We start from the raw sequence: 15,307 nt of genomic DNA on the forward strand, positions 1-15,307 counted from the left end.
TGAATCAGACCTGGACTGGCAGCCAATGAAGTTGTAAAAGGACTGGCGTAATATGGTCTCGCCGGCCAGTCCCTGTTAGTAAACGGGCTGCTCTATTTTGTACCAGCTGAAGCTTCCCGACCGTTTTCAAAGGCAGCCCCACGTATAACGCATTGCAGTAAACTTCCCACTTTAGTTACTCTACAGAGGAAACTCTGTGCACGACAAGAGATTTTGGAGCATGTTCTTGTATCTGGAACACTGGCCACGCTTATTGAACCACGTTGTTCTATGTGTGAATCAAGAATACAACCTAAAAACATTCAATACTCTCCTGCAGCAGCATGTTACAACGGATGATCAGTAATGATGAGCAAATTGTCTTTCATAGAAACATCTTCTGTTACTAATCTGCCCACTGAACAAGAGGGAACCCCAGTGCTCACCAGTACATACTTTAAAAAGAAACCCTAAACTGAAAAATCTTCCTGTCTGGTTCCAGGTATGCCAACATATGCTCTCACATTTATAAATCCCTATTCCTCAGGGCATCCCCAAGCCCCAATTTTAGTGCCAGTTGGTTTGGAATGGGAGTTTTAGAGGTCTCTAGTGCCTGTTCAAAATAAATCCTGAAGAGCTTTCGTTTCTTTTTAAACGAACCTTGATGGATATGATTGTACTCAAATGTATAACCCAAGATGACTCCTCAAAACCAGCAAATGTTTTATGTTGCTTTAGAATTAAACTACACACAAGATGTGAACTAAGAGTCTTGGGTCCAAATCTTTGTAAGTCAGCCATGAAGCTCTCTGCTTGACTTGAGCAAGGCACTAGTTTTTAACTAACACACACACACACACACACACAGAGAGAGAGAGAGAGAGATCGAGAGGGAGAGATCCATGGACTCTGCCCCGAAGAGGCTTACAATCTAAAATCAACATAGTTGAGAGAAGTGGGCGCAGAAATAAACAGATATATACAGTTGCTTCAATAACACGTACTTAAGCTTCTATGAAGCTGTTGCTTTAGGAAAATCGCACCTAGCCCCCATGAATGCCGTCATGAGTTCCTTGGAAGAAGGACAGGAGGCAAAACGACAATAAATTGCACATCTCAGTGTAAAAAACCATTGGCTCTCGTCACGGACTCCCAAAGCAGCCAGAATGCTGAAGGAAAAGCGGGGCGGGGGGACCATAGGATTTGTACAGAGAGGGCTGCGCCGCGCGGATGTCGTTCCCCGCCCACCGAGACGGAGGGAACCCTTTCCCGGTTGCTTCCCCTGCGCGAGGCGGGGCGGCGGCGCGCCGACCCGAGGGGCGGAGATTCCCGTCTCCAGCGCCCGGCCTCCGCCATCTCCTCGGCTTCCTCCGTCCCTCCCGGAAGCGCCCTGCCGCCGCCGCCGCCGCCGCCTCCTCGTCTCTTGCCGCGGACCAGCTGTCTTCGGCCGGGCTGCTTTTCTCGCTCTCGACGTCGGCGCCGCGGCCGCCGCTGCCATGGGAGGCAAGAATAAGCAGCGAACCAAGGGCAACGTGCGGGTGAGTGAGTCAGCGCCGTTGTGCGGCGGGTAGCCAGGAGGTCGCCTTCCCTCGGCTGTCAGCATTTTGGGTGGGCGTGGAGGGCCCTTGGCCAGGCTGGGGGGAAGCGAACCCCATCAGGCAGGAGCAGCTCCCACGCTGGCAACATGGGAGGCTAGAATACGTTCAGACGAGCTGCTTTTTTCCTGGGTGGACACAGGATTCCTCGTGCGGTGTGCGTAGTTCTCTCTTTACTGATGCGGGTCGGAACCTGTTCCCACAGCCTTTCCTCATACTTAAAGGACGGTGTACTTGACTCGTCTTCTTTCCTACCCCCATTTAAAGGTGGTGGGGGAACACAAATTGCCCAAGGGCGCAATCCTATGTATATTTAGATAGTAAGAAGTCTTATAACTTCCAGTATGCTCCAGTCAGCCATGCTGGCTGGGGCATGCTGGGAGTTGTAGGCCTCCCCACTGTCTAAATATGCATATGATTGTACCCTGAAACCCACAAGAGTGAAAGAAGTGATAGTAGAGTTTTGGTCCTTTGAAAAGTTTTATCTTGATACAAGCACGATAAAGTTTGCAGGATTACATGCTAAAACACACATCATAACTGCCAGAGGGTGAGTTCAGATGACAGTTTTTTGCCATGGTATGTGGACTTTCTTTGGTCATGGTGCAGGGCCATCCACATGCCATCTACACATGATAATTTATCATGGCCTTGTATTTGTTAACTAGTATAGAATAATTTGCTTTTTTGGGGTTCCATTCTTCTACTAACAAGAATTCGAGTCCCCACTTTGTCATAAACATGTAATAGGGGGGAAAAATCCATCTCTTGACCAAATACTTCCACAGATTCCCACAGTGAGTACAGCTAATTTGTTTTAAATGTCTGTGAGTATGTGTACTGGATAGTGTGGCAGATAAAAGTACTGGATGTGACCTGTCTGCTTCTCTGTTTAGCCATAAAGCTCATATCACTATGAGTATTCACAGCCAGCCAGACACAAAGTGGTAATTTACCAAACTGGTAATTTACCCATCTGTGTTGTTCTGACAAGTGTTAAGAAGGATTTTACCAGTTCCTTGCTGCTCCAGATTTCTAATTTAGGTGTTGAAAAATTGTAAAATTCTACCTCTGCAGGACAATACAGATGAACAGTTTACCAAGCAATACATGTACTTTATGGTATTATTACGTGGTAAATGTTTTTCTCTGTTACCTAATAATTTAACCTAATTTACTTTACATGTTTGTTGTGAGGATAAAGTAGTCTAATCCTATGGAGAGTTAAGTGACCTTAAGATCCTTGATTTTCAGTAGGCTTAAATGCAACTAACAAGATTGATTGATGCTTAAGGTTCATCCTGTGTTATTCTTCTTTCTCCCTTGCCTCCCCACTCTTAGCACTGTTTAGGTATTCATTTGGGGAAGGAGTGAAAGCAGAATATGGGGGCTTCAGAGACATGTCTGTTGGTCCCACCTTAAACCTCTACAAGTTCATTGGAACTTATACACAGAGCCCATATGTGCAGGCTCTGTGTATATGGGTGACGCCATGAAGAAGCAGGAATGCCGCTAGCAATCAGAATATTAATATACTGGTATCTGGCCAGTAAGATTAGTTCATTTGGGATGGTAGCTATTCCTATGATTTTGGATGGAAATGTGTCCTTCGGTTGGTAAACAAGCCTTAAGGTGTAGAACAAAAATGAACTCTAGCAGGGATGTGAACATACATTGATTTTTAAATTGTTCTTTAAAAGTAATCCCAGTCTTTCTTTCCCTCAAAATAGCCTTCTAGCAGTGGTAGAGCAGCAGAACTTCTTGCCAAAGAGCGAGGAACTGTTCCTGGGTTTGTTGGCTTTGGGACATCTTCAAGTGACCTAGGATATGTTCCTGCAGTTCAAGGAGCTGAAGAAATAGATAGCCTTGTAGATGCCGACTTCCGAATGGTGCTGAGAAAACTTTCCAAAAGAGATGTGATAACTAAATTAAAAGTACGTTCTTTGTTCTGCCCTGAGAGGTTCAGCATTTATTTCTTTGTACTAACATTTTCAGGCTGCTTTTCTATCCCCATAGGGCACTTAAAGCATCTTGAGACAGACAACATGAGAAGAGAAATAAATTGATAAAGAACTAGTCACTTTCAGGTTGTTTCAGACCAATAATGTTGCGTTATAGGCTATTGTACAGTTTGTTAAATTTGGTTGAAATTATCTTTGTGCTAAGATTGCTCAACTTCAATCTTTACTTTATTATTGTTAACCACCTTGGGTCTTACGGAAAGGAGAAATATATTATCTTTTTTAATTCAATTTTTAGTATTATAATATAATGTGACACATAAAGAAAACAATAAACCATGCAGAGAATAGGAATGGTGATGTTCTGAATGCTTCACGAGCTTCCATTTTGTATGATGATTTGAAGCCTTGTAAATACAGTAGCATATTCTGAAAAGAAATCTGAAATGTGGGCTAAGCTATAAGGTGAGCCACAGACTCGAAACGGTGTTGGAAACTCCCCAAAGCAGATGCTATCCCCACAAATTCCAAACTGATCATATAATAGGTCAAGGCATTGGCAGATCTTGATCTGACAAACAGAGGTTGCTGAAGGATGGGTTGAAAGTCTTTGAGTGCAATCCAGGGAAAGCCAGGTAGCTAATGTAGCTCAGTTAAAAATAATAACCATATGAGGAAGCATATTAAGTTGTGTTTTGTTTTTTAAAATCTTGTTAATTTTTGGCGTTTTTAATTTTTAGGCTATGCAAGAATTTGGGACAATGTGCAAGGAGAGAGAAACAGAGATCGTTAAAGGTGTTCTACCTTATTGGCCCAGAATTTATTGTAAAATTTCTGTTGTAAGTATTGAACTGTTTGGCTCATGACAAAAATGGACAAGATTATGCCTCTCAGAATTTGCTTTTATTTGTGCTTAAGAGAGAGAAACTGCTTTAAGTTGTGTACATATATAATATGGCGTAATATAATATTATAATTATAGTGTATATGTGCACACAGACACACACTTATTGTGTACTTTTTTCTGGGAAGAATCTATTTCAGCCAGCAAAAACTAGATTAACAACTGTTACCCAGAGGACCTTCTCTGCTGCCGCTCCCAGACTGTGGAATGGCCTGCTGGAAGAGATCCGCCAACTCATTAGTCTTTCTGAGTATAAAAAAGCAATGAAGACTAATCTCTTCTGGCAGGCCTACCCAGTCGAATTTTAAGATGTCTGGCTTTTATTTTAATAATGTATTAATTTTTATATGTTTTAATCAGTTTTATGTATTTATAATGTTTTGTATTCTGTGTTGTCCTTCGCATTGATCCAGAGGGAGAGGCGGGTAATAAATATACTGTTGTTGTTGTTGTTATTATTATTATTTAATAATTATTACAGGATCATGATCGCAGAGTCCGAGAAGCAACACAGCAAGCTTTTGAGCAGCTTATTTTGAAAGTGAAGAAACATTTGGCTCCTCATTTAAGAAGTCTTATGGGATACTGGCTGATAGCTCAGTGTGACATTTACTCTCCAGCAGCATCAGCAGCAAAAGTGGCATTTGAAAAAGCATTTCCACCAAGTAAACAACCTGAAGCCTTAGTGTTTTGTAAAGATGAAATTCTGAACGTGAGTTTTCCAGTTTGTATGACTATTTTAATGTTTTAAGCAAGTAGTGTTTATCTTTTTTGGAGTTTATGAAGTCTCTCATTGGACTGAAATTAATTCTCTTTCTAAATCTATTAATTATTATTTATTCTTTTTGTCCAGGTGCTACAAGACAATCTTTTGAAAGAAACGCCTGATACACTAAGTGACCCACAGTATGTACTTCTATATAAACATGTATTTATTTTTCCTTTGGAAAAATATATTTATTTTGTATTAATTCCAAAGAGGTATGGAAAACTAAGAAGTTTCTTGAACATAAGAAGTAAAGTGTGTTCGAGATCAGTCATGCCAAATGATAGGACACTCTTCTCCCAGTTCAAAGCTTTGTATTCATATGCTGGTTTCTATGTGAGCATGCAGCCTTATTGATAGGTCAGCTCACACATCTCTTTGTATGTGCCCGGCTTCCCACTCATTCAGTTGTTGCATGGGAATTCATATCTATCTTTCCCACAAAGAACTACCTATCAAAGTAGTAGTCTATTTAGAATAATATTTCTCATAAACCTTAATGACTGACTGATCTCTGGATGTACATGTACTGTGTGGGATATTCAAAAACCAGAGAAGATCTGGTTTTCATAGGTTGTGCTTTGTTTTAATAAGGAATTTAAAATCAAATATGAAAAGTATACTAGTAAGTGGTCTATAATGTTGCACATCTTATTATTCATTTTTCTCCCCAGAACTGTGCCAGAGGAAGAAAGGGAAGCCAAATTCTTTCGAATTCTGACCTGTTCTTTGCTAGCTTTAAAGAAATTACTTTGTATGTTGCCAAGTAGTGAGAATAGTTCGTTGGAAGAGAAGCTTAACCCTCTCCTGTCTCAAAACAAATTTTGGAAATATGGGAAGCATAACACACCACAGGTATTTTTACCTTTTTATGCTCATCAGAAGTTTGTTCCAAAGTAGAGCCTAAAGATAAAATTGCATCAGTTGTGGGCATTTGGGCTATCTATATTAAAGTTTTTCCCCTTTTAATCATAAAATTATTTTAGACTTTTCATATCAATTGCTGTTTTGTTTCTTGGAGTGTGGTATTAGTTGTTCTGTAAGATTTGGATGAAAGTAGCTCTTGAAAACTCATTAAAAATAATAAACAGCTACTAAACAGTTGTTGTTCTTTGCTGTTTGGACTGATAAAACATCTAAAAGTTCTGTCAAACTCAAAATGCTGAAATATTGCATTCAAATTGCTTATCCTTTAGTCATGTACAAGACTACATATATCTGTGTGCTCCAGTTCTCAAAACATTCATCTTGGACAAGATCTATAAACATGAATAAAGCTTGCCATACTGGAGCAATGTTGAAGTTAACATTGTCTATTTTATTTAATATACTGTCTCCTTAGTTGCAAGTTCTTGTGTTTGCAATGTAATAAAGGGATAGCTTCAATTAAAGTATATTGTGAATTGTAGTTCTCCTAAGAGTATTGAGCTTTGTAGAGGAAGCATTAGTACATAATGAAGTGTTTTCTTAGTACTCTTGGTTCATGCATTTTAATACTGGGTCTGGATGGGATTGCACTCACTCTGAAGGAGCAGGTTCGTAGCTTGGGGGTTCTTTTAGATCCATCATTGTCACTTGAGGCTCAGGTGACCTCAGTGGCACGGAGTGCCTTTTACAAACTCCGGTTGGTGGCCCAGCTATGCCCCTATCTGGACAGGGATAACCTGGCTTCAGTTTTCCATGCTCTGGTAACCTCCAAGTTAGATTACTGCAATGCACTCTATGTAGGGCTGCCTTTGAAGATGGTTCGGAAGCTGCAGCTCGTGCAAAATGCAGCGGCCAGATTGATTTCGGGAACCAGAAGGTTTGACCATATAACACCTGCTCTGGTCCGCTTGCACTGGCTGCCTGTATGTTTCCGAGCCCAATTCAAGGTGCTGGTTTTGACCTATAAAGCCTTACACGGCTTGGGACCACAATACCTGACAGAACGCCTCTCCCGACGTGAATATACCCGGTCACTACATTCAACATGTAAGGTCCTCCTCCGGCTGCCTACTCCGAGAGAGGCTCAGAGTGTGGCAACGAGGGACAGGGCCTTTTTGGTGGTGGCCCCCAGACTATGGAACAATCTCCCTGACGAGGCTCGCCTGGCGCCAACGCTGCTATCTTTCCGGCGCCAGGTTAAGACTTTCCTCTTTGCCCAGGCATATGGCGGCACATCTTAATCACCCACATGTTTAGTTTTTAATCGGTTTTTAATGCTTTATGTGTTTATGTTCTGTGTTTTAGAATTTTAAATTTTGTATACTCGTTTCTATCTTAATTTTAGAATTTCTGTAAACCGCCCAGAGAGCCTTGGCTATGGGGGCGGTGTAGAAGTGTAATAAATAAATAAATAAGTTGTATTATTTAATATATAATAAGAAAAACAGTTACATTACAACTTGGCGACAACATTCTTGAACTAGTTTCAAACTTTGCTAGTGTTTGTTTTCCTGGTTTTTTTTTAAAGACAAAATTTAGCTCTGAATTATCCTTCCCCTTGTCCCCCTGTTTGACAAGCCATTTTTGGAATTTCCAGACTTTTAGCTGCAAGTAGGAGAAAAAACAGCCTTGAAAATGTTGTTGCACATGCATATTCCAGTGTAAATGCCTAAAAAGGTTCTTGTATTGGGCTCTTAGGCTTTGTCATTAACTTTTCAAAATAGTGGTTAGCACTTTACCAATATGAAGGTGATTAACTGTTATAGCTCACTATCACTGCTTGAAAAGATTTAATTTTCCTCCCTTTCCTCAACTTCAGGTTCGTTCAGCTTTTTTTGAGCTGATTTCTGCTTTTTGTCAGCACGTTCCTGAGTCCATGAATGCTGAAGCGTCAAGGGTTTGCCCAGCAGTTCTTCTTAGCATTGATGACAGTGATGCCATTGTATGCCCTGCTCTTTGGGAAGCTGTACTTCATGTCCTTACTACCATTGAGGTAATACAGGAAGCTCAATGAAGGCATTACTTCTCTTACTTCTCAGGGACCTGCTCACCTTTTGGACTGTACTTATGCAAAAAGATTTGATACCAATGTATAAGGCAAAAGCTTATTTCTGGTACATGCTTCAAAAATGCTAAAGATGTAACTTTTTTACAGACACTGATAATTTACAGATTATTTTCGATAGTTAGTCTTTTTCAGACCTAGGGCCCATGTTTAAGTATGACCTGCAATATATGACCTACACACACACACACACACACACACACACACACACACATATATATATATATATTACCATAAATAGGAAGTGATGCTAGAGAAGGTAGGCTTCCTGTAGATTTACTGATTGTGCAAAAAGCGAGGATTTGGGTTGGTGGAACTTGCCATATGGGAATAAGAAAAGTTATGCCTGCCAAAATACCTATTTCTACACAACTATTAAAAGTAAAGGAGACCTATGCTTTCTTGAACTGATTACCCTCTTTTTATATTAAAAAATCCAAATCTTAAACAAACAAGAAAATGGCAGTGATGCGCCTAATCAACTGATTTTAAGTAGGAGCACAACCTGCCCCTGGGTTCTGACCTACTCGTTGAAGACCACTCATTTAAATAAGTGTAGCCATGCTCTTCCTTACAGAATGAATATATGGAGTAGTGATTGTTCACTGTAATGTTAACTTGAGTACTCAGCTGAAAATTAATTTGTGAAATCTAGTAAATTCAGTAAATTCAGTTTATTAGTAAGCTGCGTTATACTTTCAGACTATTGGCCCGTCTCGCCCAGTATTGTCGGCACTGACTGGCAGGGGCTATCCAGTGTTTCTTGCTGGGGGTTGAACAGGAGACCTTCTGCATGCAAAACAAGTACTCTGCCATTGAGCTACATCTCCTCCCCCGTAAAAGCACATACTTTATAGATCCCTTCTTGAAAAGAGGTCAAGTTCAAGTTTTTCTCAAACATCTTTACATACATTTTTTCTGATATCTCTTAAAACCTTTTTAGGATTCACTACTTTTGAACTACATTTGTGGAATTTATTATCGTGCTTGAGATAGCAGGGTGGTATAGTTCTTTTGCAGTGGCCTAGGTGGATAGCCATTGAAATACAGTATTGTGTTAGAGAGCTCTTTCTTTTTTAATTTCCTTTTCCACCGTGTATTGTTCTCTAGGATTGTTGGAGTCATGTGAATGCAAAAAAGGGAGTCCTGCCAAAATTGTGGACCGTGCTTCGAGAAGGAGGACGAGGTCTTGCTACTATTATATATCCTAATCTCTTGCCATTTATGAGCAAGATACCATATGGCATGACAGAACCAAAGTTGGACTATTCCATTACATTTTTCACTTCCATCATTCAAGGGTATGAGACACTACTTCTTGTTATTCAGTTCAAGAATTTTCTTATGCCTTTGCGTGTGTTTAGAAATGGAGAAGATACAAAACTTAAACAAATTTGAAAGCTGCAGATGCCAAACATCAGTATTCTGGATACTGTCATGTATGTAACTATCAACAATAATGTCGTGAATATTTTAATAATATTCTTAATTATTCTTGTTCTTATTACTTTTTGTTCTGATCTAATTCTGCTTTGTGTTGTATGTTTCAGAAATCATTTTTGCCTTCCTTGTTATTTCTGATACTGACTTCGTAATTGGTAACACTTACTGCACTATTACTTAATTACATTTGAACATGAAATCAATAATAACTTTGTTCTGTTTCTTAATTTTGCATTTGCTTAGGTTGTTGACTGAAAGAGCTATGGTTTGCCGTTCCGAATGTTCAGCAATCATAACAGCATTTATGGAATGTTTACGATTCACAGTACTACAGAATATAGGTGAAGAAGAAGAAGAAATTAAAATACAAGAAATGCTTATAAATGACCAGGTATTTTATTGTTGGGGATCTTAAAATATCATTGATATTTGATGATTTTTACTAATGTTTAAAACAGGCTGAAAAAAGCTCTCTATGCAGAGATTTTTAAACGGAAGAAAGCACAACCGAAAAGGCTGCCTTCAGCATCACATTTAGAAACATGGATTTAAAAGATCCTAGGATTAAACTTATAAACATGTTAGATAAACTATAATATCTGAACATTTGAACATTTTCTGAAGGAAAAATGGACTTTAGAAGCAGAAATTCCCCCCCCCCAGATAACATTTCTGCTTCTAAAGTCTATCTTTCCTGCTGAAAATGTTCATATTGTTTTCAGAATGTTTGTACATTTTTGTGCCTTTTTACAGCCCCAAACAGCTACTGCTTCAGTGCTATTTCTCTCAATGTTGCTGGGACTTTCTTTCTCCTTTCCTATCTAATTGTCAAGTTTATAGACTTGATGTCACATGACATCAAGATAGATATGGTTATGTTTTAACGTCAGATTGGAATCAACAGGTGGGGTCTTAATAGGTGTCTGGATATGTGGTGGGAGTAAGCATGTCCCAGTTGCTGAGGCAACCAGGCAACCATTTCTTGTGTTGCTTTGCTGTGACCATTTCATTGCCTGCTGGTGCAACACAACATATCAGGGAGCTTTGGCCTGACTGCTTCAGCAATGTAGACTCATCCTTGCACAATGGGTGAGCACTTTTGCCATGCTCTTCCGAATAATAACATCAACAACATAGCAGTGGTCACATTTTGCAGCAGCAGAAAGCATTTGAAAGAGATGTCCTAGTTTTTCAGCTCATCACTAAAACGAATGTGTTTTCTTCTTTTATAGTTAATTCCCCTCATCGACACAGTGATTAAAGAGCCCAGGTTACAAAATGGACCTTTGTTTTATGAGGTAGCTGACATTTTAATTTTTTGGAAAACAAGAGCAGAATTGTCAGGTGCTGATGGAACAGCTCTCACTTTCAAGAGAATGTTGTTGAACTTTTGGGAGGGCCTTTCAAATATATGTGTGGGACATGTTGATGTAATAGACGCAGATGAGAAATCTTTGGCTGCTGTGTCCTATTTGCTACAAATCCTTCAGAACCCAGAAAACAAAATGAAGCCAAACAAAAGAAAAGCTGTAAAAATCAGATTTCCAGAAGACAGTGAAGTTGAAAGCAACACTGCATATGAGAATTGTGTAGATATGAGAAGTAACAATGAACCTGGCACTCTTATTCATGGGATTAATGGACAACATCTTTCATCTCTACAGAATGAATCTTTAGAAGATTTAGTTTGTAAACTTGCAGAACTGAGTATTGTGTATACCAATGAACAAAGGTCTGACCAGCACTTAAAGTTTCTCTCTGCTCTGCTCAGCAACTTTGCTTCTAGTAGAGTTTTCAAGGTGTTGCTGGAAGATAGGAACAATATTCAGGAAGCTGAAAAGCTCCAGTATGAAAATCCATCTATCCAGTTTCTGTATGAAAACCTAATAGGTTGGCTAAAAGAAGACTGGAGAAAAGAGACCGACTTCTTGGTTGATATTTTGTATAGCATTCTCCATTGCTGCAACAGTGCCACTGAGAGAGAGAATATTCTCAACGACTTAACAAAGGTACAGTTTTCTTATAAAAAACCCTCTAAAATTTATTTTATGTGCTTTGACTTTGTGGACTCTCCTTAGTTTAATAATTTGGATTGGCAGGTTTTTTTTGTTTGCTGTCCATCTTTTAGCTAATTTCTTCTAGATGGGGATGAAATATTTTGAATATTTTGAAATAATATTAGAGGAAAAATATTAACATTAATGCAGTCAAAGGGCTTCTCCACATTCAGCAAAAATCCCACAGCCATATTGGGTTTTTGACTTCCGGATTGGCACAATGCATGCCCTCCCCCTCACCCCGTTTTGCCAGTTCCTTCTCATATATTTTCATTTCATCACCAGCAGATGGTGCTATTTTATAGCAAGTTTTCCATTTATTACTGCATTTTTAGGGTTTTATAAAATGGTGGATTCCCACTTGAAAACGGTGGGAGAGGCATCAGCTGTTGATGACTTCACGAAAAGGACCTGCAAACTTCCATGAGCGACCAGTCATGAGCATGCAATAAATCGCTCATGTGGAAGCCCATATAAATAGATTTTTGACTAGCTGTCTAAATGTAGCTAGCGCTAACCATACTGATTTATTCATTTCATATTATGATGTATAATCTGCTTTTATATCCAGAAATGTGCACAATAAAGCAGTTTTTAAAAATCAAACAAAATAAAGCTAACAGACATTAAAACAATACCATAAAAACCCCAGAGCAGCATAATGCACAAAAGTGAAATCTGCAAAAGCTTCAACAAAATTATGCCAATCAGTTGTGACAACTAACAACCATTATGGAAAGTCCATTGAAATGAGGTGGTTTTCACAAAATTTCAGAAGGTCAGCTAGAAGATGCCAGATGAGTCTCTTGGGGCGAGGACTTCCATAGTCTGGGTTCTGCCATTTAGAAAGCCCTTCCTGCGTTTCCACCAATCCCACATTTGTTGGTGATGAGGCATGAAGCAAGAGGCTATTTCTAGAGGGAAAGGATGGCCTTCCTACAAGCAGATCCACTCACAAGGGAGCCATCGATTTGGTAGTCATAAAATTAGACTGGACTGCCGTAGTGAACAAAGGGAAGAGGGGCTTCCCCTGCAGCAGATTTATTTGTATTTGTGTACATGCACTGGAGAGGAAGACAACAGGTGTGTGTGTGTGTGTGTGTGTGTGTGTGTGAAAGTAAGCAAGAATAAATAAACTCCTAGGCTGTTCTGGGAGATTGTGCAGGTTTCTCCTTGTCACAATATTGAAGCTCTTTCCCCCCTTTTCTTTCCCTAGATGGGGTTGAAGTGGAATATCCTCCTTCAGATAATTCAAAAGGTATGCTCAAGATTTTTGTGTGTATTTTTAAACGGAGTAGTTTGGGATCCATCGAAGCACAATGTTGCTTCAGTGCCTGCAGTCTTTTCAGCTTTCCCCGTCTGGTGGCAACCCTCAGGAACAGCACCCCAGATGGAGTTATGGAGGGGATGGAGATGGACACCAAAATCAGCTGCTTCCCCTCCCTCATCTGCCCAGACGTTCTTGTGCACACGCACAGCATGTGTCTCTGACTCCACCTTTTGGATCTTCAGATGTTAAAATGTATGGATTGTATCCAATGGTGGCTTTGCTGTCACAGAAAGCACTTCTGGTTGCACCCCACAGCCTCTCCTTGTGCTACCACAAGATGTGGTGATGGCCACCAATTTGGATGGCTTTAAAGGGGATTGGTTAAATTCCTAGAGGAGAAGGTTATCAATGGCTACTAGTCCTAAGGCCTAAGTGCAACCTTCAGTATCAGAGGCAGTAAGCCTGTATACCCAGTTGCTGGGGAACATGGGTGGGAGGGTGTTGTTGAACCATCTCATACAGTGGCTTGTTGACCACTGTGTGAACAGAGTGCTGGACTAGATGGACCCTTGGTCTGATATCCAGCACAGCTCTTCTTACATTCTTATATTCTCTTCTCTTCTATGGTTGACACAAACTGCAGGAGTAGCTTTTCTGGTAGGAATAGCAAGCTTAAGTGGGTTGGAGGGAGGATCAATGAAAATCAGGTGCTCTGCATTTCATGAGAGGAAGCCCTTTCCACTAAGGCAAAGCTACCATTGGATACAACCTTATTTATCTAAATGTTCTGACTGCAGTCTGGCAAGTCTTTAATGTGTGTGTATTTTGACATGATCTTCTTGGTTTCACTATAGAAACACTTCTGAGTGTCAGTAATTTCACTTCTTAAAAATCCTGTAGTTTAAGTGTGAGCAAGGATATAGGAACAAAATTAAGAAGGATCTGCTGTTTGCATGCAACACTACACATTGCTAGGCTCAGCAATCTTATGAGAATTTGTTTTGTAAATAGATGCAATCTTAACTAAATATTTTTGGGAAATATCTGTACCATTTCCCATAAATATGTGGTGAAGATAAAAAAAGAAATATCACTTCTTTGGGATGTAGTGGAAGCATAATAAAAGTCTTTGGTATTTATGATTTCTGCCCTCAAGTGTTTCTGTATCTACTCAAATAACTTGAATTTGAAGTAACTAAGATCTGTTAAACAAAAATAAACATTTTATTTTGTTTTGTTACCTCAAACCTCGTATCTGTAAAGTTACTACCGTAAACAACTTATATATAACCTTCAGCTTATTACATACACAGTAAAACCTATTCAGAGTCTAGCCTTTACCCTCTCATATGAAGGAAAGGTTGTGATTTACCCTACCCTCAGGTTGTTCAAGTGGTGGCGCTTGGCTTGAGGAGGGTTTGTGTGCAACAAGGCCTGGTGTGTGAGGCCTGTGTCATGACAATTACCATGTTCAATACCCACTTAACTGTTTTTTATAGAGATGCTTATAATAAGCAACTATGCATATTTTGAGATTTAAATAAATGACCACTCTAAATAAGCTTTGAAAAAAAACCCTGTATGTTTTTATGATTTAGGCATGTTCAGGCTCAGAGAAACATTCCTTAAGTTCTACTTGGCTAAAAGGAGATGTGTTAGGTGACAAGCTTGTAACTCTGGCTGATGATCTATGTAACACAAGCTTGAAAACTACAGTAGCGTCAGAAGAATCCTTTCATTCGGAGAGATGGACCCTACTAAGCTTGGTATTATCTCAGCTGATTAAAAATGGTAGGTAACTTCAGTTCTCCTGAGGAATAATAAAGTTCTGTGGAAGAACTAGGGGACTGGCCTGCCATGGGTGGGAAATGTGAGACATTGGTATCCATCACTATAATATTGCATTTATCCTTGATAATATGCAAGTAAATAAGATTTCCAAGGTATGGAATGCAACTTCCCTAAGACCACTAAAAAGAAGAGTCCCTAATTGTTGCAGGTCCAGTTGCCTCAGAATGATTGCAGAATAATGCACACATTGATCAGGGAATAACTTTCAATTTGTCTCCTTTTAATCAACAGAGTCCTTGATTGGTGAAGTTTACGTTAAAAGGATTATTGATAAACTTCAAGCAGCGCTGTCTAAAGCTAAGGATCTTTCAGAAGCTGGAAATACAGAACCATCAGTGTCTTTCATCTGTGACATCGCCTCTAACTTTTTCAGCTCGGTGAAAGGATGCTTGTTGATGCCGTCCTCAGAAGATTTGTTATTCACCATTTTCCAGTTGTGTGCACAGAGCCAGGATGCAACACGTTTGTCAGGTACTGCACAGTAAATAT

At 39.7% G+C, this 15,307-nt stretch overlaps 1 protein-coding gene across 1 annotated transcript in view; it reads left to right on the top strand.

The window, feature by feature from the left end:
* The first annotated feature begins 1,332 nt into the window (after positions 1 to 1,332).
* The window catches only part of LTN1 (listerin E3 ubiquitin protein ligase 1), a 37,230-nt gene continuing 23,255 nt past the window's right edge, over positions 1,333 to 15,307 (top strand). The window contains exons 1-13 of the mRNA XM_063126721.1: positions 1,333 to 1,517; positions 3,305 to 3,508; positions 4,276 to 4,374; positions 4,921 to 5,151; positions 5,293 to 5,345; positions 5,880 to 6,060; positions 7,952 to 8,125; positions 9,308 to 9,498; positions 9,884 to 10,031; positions 10,873 to 11,649; positions 12,914 to 12,955; positions 14,566 to 14,758; positions 15,050 to 15,289. Coding sequence (XP_062982791.1) covers positions 1,476 to 1,517; positions 3,305 to 3,508; positions 4,276 to 4,374; positions 4,921 to 5,151; positions 5,293 to 5,345; positions 5,880 to 6,060; positions 7,952 to 8,125; positions 9,308 to 9,498; positions 9,884 to 10,031; positions 10,873 to 11,649; positions 12,914 to 12,955; positions 14,566 to 14,758; positions 15,050 to 15,289 — 2,575 coding nt within the window. The 5' untranslated portion in view covers positions 1,333 to 1,475. The remainder of the gene's footprint in view (positions 1,518 to 3,304; positions 3,509 to 4,275; positions 4,375 to 4,920; positions 5,152 to 5,292; positions 5,346 to 5,879; positions 6,061 to 7,951; positions 8,126 to 9,307; positions 9,499 to 9,883; positions 10,032 to 10,872; positions 11,650 to 12,913; positions 12,956 to 14,565; positions 14,759 to 15,049; positions 15,290 to 15,307) is intronic.

Source organism: Elgaria multicarinata, chromosome 5 (assembly GCF_023053635.1).
Source record: "Elgaria multicarinata webbii isolate HBS135686 ecotype San Diego chromosome 5, rElgMul1.1.pri, whole genome shotgun sequence".
Lineage (NCBI taxonomy): Eukaryota > Metazoa > Chordata > Lepidosauria > Squamata > Anguidae > Elgaria > Elgaria multicarinata.